Here is a 3,886-nt window from a genome sequence, read left to right as displayed (position 1 = left end):
CTTCCTTTGTTCCTCCGTGTGTCCATCCACCCATGAGCACCCGCGCGACCTCTTCTCTGGGAAATGTGTGGAGTGCGGAGGGGAGGATGCCAGGCCCAGACTCTGCCCCAGCGAGGGCAGTGGGCACCAGACCTGGACAGCCGTGACTGCGTCAGGGGGACCGGGTGGCAAGCTGGGTGGTGGGGAGGAGTATTTACTTAGTGATGGACTCCTAGAGCTGATCCCTGTGGCTCTGGAGGAAGTTACAAAGTATCCTATCAAGTGTGGTTACTGACTGAGGCCCAGGCCAAATCTGACATTCATCCCCCTGGTTTGACATGACAGAGCAAGGGCAGAGGGATTTGCATAAATCGCGGGGTGGCAGGAGGGCAGCTGGGGAGAAGCAATCACAGGGAAGGGACTCGGGAGGCTGCTGCTCCCCCAGGACCCCCCCTCCGGCAGGGGTGGGGAGACCGGGCGCCCCTGGGTCATCTGGAAACGGAGGAGGGGAGGGAGTGGAGTGGAGGCAGGTGGGGGCTCAAAAAGACGCTGGGCAGCCAGGTGTCCCCTCCGGGCACTCGAGAGGGGAGAGGGGCCCAGTCAAGCCCCCCCCCGGCCCCGTCTCCCGCGGGGACTCCTAGCCCTCACCAATTTCCGAAAGCGTGTCTGCCCTGTCCTCACCTGCCACCCAGATTGGGGGGCTGCTAGAGGCGGGGCAGGGGCCGTCCAGTTCCTGCCTCCCTCCTGCTCGGAGACGCAGCCTGGGCAGGGGCCAGCTCGGAGCGACTGGACCCTGAGGCAGGTGGCCGGAGCCCGGCCCGGCCTTGGCGTGGGCCGCCCGTCCGCCTTGGACCCTGCGAGCCAGCTGTCCATGGCTCCGTGGATGCAGTGGGGTGATGCCACGATCTCCCCAGCACTCTCGGCGGTTACAACACAAACAGTACGCGCACTTAATAAAGCGGGAGGCGTGATGGCCGCTATCGATCAGCGGGCTCTGGGCTGCACTCAGCAGAAGAAAATCAATTTTCCTCTTCACTTCAGCTCAACAAACATTTATTGAGCGCCTACTACGAGCCAGGCCGGGCTGGGCATGGGGGCTGCAGGGCTGAGGCCCCCTCCCCTGCTTCCCCACTGTCCACCCCACGAGGACACACTGTCCACCCCTCGAGGACAGACTGTCCACCCCACAAGGACTCGCTGTCCGCCCCACGAGGACACGCTGTCCACCCCACGAGGACACACTGTCCACCCCACGAGGACAGGCTGTCCACCCCACAAGGACTCGCTGTCCGCCCCACGAGGACAGGCTGTCCACCCCACGAGGACACGCTGTCCACCCCACGAGGACACGCTGTCCGCCCCTCGAGGACACGCTGTCCGCCCCACGAGGACACGCTGTCCACCCCACGAGGACACGCTGTCCACCCCTCGAGGACACGCTGTCCGCCCCACGAGGACACGCTGTCCGCCCCACGAGGACACGCTGTCCACCCCACGAGGACTCGCTGTCCACCCCACGAGGACACGCTGTCCGCCCCACGAGGACACGCTGTCCGCCCCATGAGGACTCGCTGTCCACCCCACGCCCCACGAGGACTCGCTGTCTACCCCACGAGGACACGCTGTCCGCCCCACGAGGACTCGCTGTCCGCCCCACGAGGACACGCTGTCCGCCCCACGAGGACTCGCTGTCCACCCCACGAGGACTCGCTGTCCGCCCCACGAGGACTCGCTGTCCACCCCACGCCCCACGAGGACTCGCTGTCCACCCCACGAGGACTCACTGTCTGCCCCACGAGGACTCGCTGTCCACCCCACGCCCCACGAGGACTCGCTGTCCGCCCCACGAGGACTCGCTGTCCACCCCACACCCCACGAGGACTCGCTGTCCACCCCACGCCCCACGAGGACACACTGTCCGCCCCACGAGGACTCACTGTCCGCCCCACGAGGACTCGCTGTCCACCCCACGCCCCACGAGGACTCGCTGTCCGCCCCACGAGGACACGCTGTCCACCCCACGAGGACTCGCTGTCCGCCCCACGAGGACACGCTGTCCACCCCACGAGGACTCGCTGTCCGCCCCACGAGGACACGCTGTCCGCCCCACGAGGACTCGCTGTCCGCCCCACGAGGACACGCTGTCCGCCCCACGAGGACTCGCTGTCCGCCCCACGAGGACACGCTGTCCGCCCCACGAGGACTCGCTGTCCGCCCCACGAGGACACGCTGTCCGCCCCACGAGGACTCGCTGTCCGCCCCACGAGGACACGCTGTCCGCCCCACGAGGACTCGCTGTCCGCCCCACGAGGACACGCTGTCCGCCCCACGAGGACACGCTGTCCACCCCACGAGGACACGCTGTCCACCCCACGAGGACACGCTGAGCCAGGGTCCTGCAGAATCCATCTCCCCGAGTCCCGCCCCATCCGCCGAGGACTGAGGGAGGGGGGATTGGCACCGGAACTCCCTTGGCAAAGAGACTCGCATCCTGCTGGGCAGCCCCAGGCGGAGGGAGGTGTGGCTGGGTGGGCTGAGCAAGGACCCGCCCTGCATTCGCAACACAGCCGGGCTTGTGCCAATCCACACACTGCGCTCTGACTCACTCACCAGGGAAATGACTTCATTTCAGCTTCAGGTCTTCAAATATCCGCAAGGTGCCCGGGAGGATGAGCCACGCCTCCTGCTGGTTCTGAGCAACTGGCCCTGTACGGCCGGGGGTCAGTGCTGCTCGGACCCGGACCCGGGCTGCTGTGCGGGGTGGGGCAGCGGTCAGGGCGAGTGTGGGCACTGAAGGCTGACCTTGGGCGTGGATCCTGGCTCTGTCCGCCTCCCCAGCCGAATGCTGGCCTGGCCCCCCCCCGGCCTGGACCCCCCCCAGCCTGGACACCCCCCCCGGCCTGGACACCCCCCCCTGGCCTGGACACCCCCCCCCTGGCCTGGACCCCCCCCCCGGCCTGGCCCCCCCGGCCTGGACACGCCCCCTGGCCTGGACCCCCCCCCCCCGGCCTGGACACCCCCCCTGGCCTGGACCCCCCCTGGCCTGGACACCCCCCCTGGCCTGGACACCCCCCCGGCCTGGACACCCCCCCGGCCTGGACACCCCCCCTGGCCTGGATACCCCCCCCCCCCGCCTGGACACTCCCCCCCGGCCTGGACACCCCCCCCGGCCTGGACACCCCCCCCCCCCGCCTGGACACTCCCCCCCGGCCTGGACACCCCCCCCCGGCCTGGACACCCCCCCGGCCTGGACACCCCCCCGGCCTGGACACCCCCCCTGGCCTGGACACCCCCGGCCTGGACCCCCCCCCCCCCGGCCTGGACACCCCCCCTGGCCTGCCCCCCCACCCCGGCACCCGCTGTTCTTGGCGCAGGATTAAGCAGAAGGTGCCAAGTAAATGCTAACTGACCATGAGCTCTGACAGCCCGAGAGCAGGCACGGCATGACTCTGCCTCGGTCTCCCCATTTGCCAAAGGGAGACCAGCTGGAGTCACGTAAAGCTGCCCTGGGTGGGGGTAGGTACCCCCAGGGGGTCATGGCGGCCACGTTCCCTGACCTGGGGTTTGGGTGGTCAAGCACCTGCCTCGAGAGGGCAAGGAGGGAAGCTACCTGTCCTGCCTGCTGCGGTCACCTCCGGCCGGCTCCGGGCAGGGCCACCTGTGGCACACCTGCTTCCTGGCACACGGTGGACACAGATGGGCCCGTCTCCCCGGGGCTGGCCCCTGAATCCGTAGCCACCGTCTGAGGACACCCCACCCACTCTGCCACACTTAGGGTGAAAACAATGCCAAACAATGAGTGGAGAAAGCAAACAGCCGTCTTCCCGATTACACAGCAGCTGGGACGCCCTGTCTCGGGCGCCCAGGGTGCGGGGCCTGTTTCTGGATGCGGGGAAATGAATTGGCC

At 68.3% G+C, this 3,886-nt stretch overlaps 1 protein-coding gene across 1 annotated transcript; it reads left to right on the top strand.

The window, feature by feature from the left end:
* The first annotated feature begins 1,069 nt into the window (after positions 1–1,069).
* LOC136398605 (uncharacterized) lies at positions 1,070–2,422 on the top strand. Its single transcript, XM_066372776.1, has 2 exons — positions 1,070–1,530; positions 1,618–2,422. The coding sequence occupies exons 1-2, from the start codon at positions 1,070–1,072 to the stop codon at positions 2,420–2,422; spliced, it is 1,266 nt and encodes a 421-aa protein (XP_066228873.1).
* Positions 2,423–3,886: the final 1,464 nt, after the last annotated feature.

The sequence above is a fragment of the Saccopteryx leptura genome, chromosome 3 (assembly GCF_036850995.1).
Source record: "Saccopteryx leptura isolate mSacLep1 chromosome 3, mSacLep1_pri_phased_curated, whole genome shotgun sequence".
NCBI lineage: Eukaryota > Metazoa > Chordata > Mammalia > Chiroptera > Emballonuridae > Saccopteryx > Saccopteryx leptura.
This window is presented reverse-complemented; position numbering and strand designations above follow the sequence as displayed.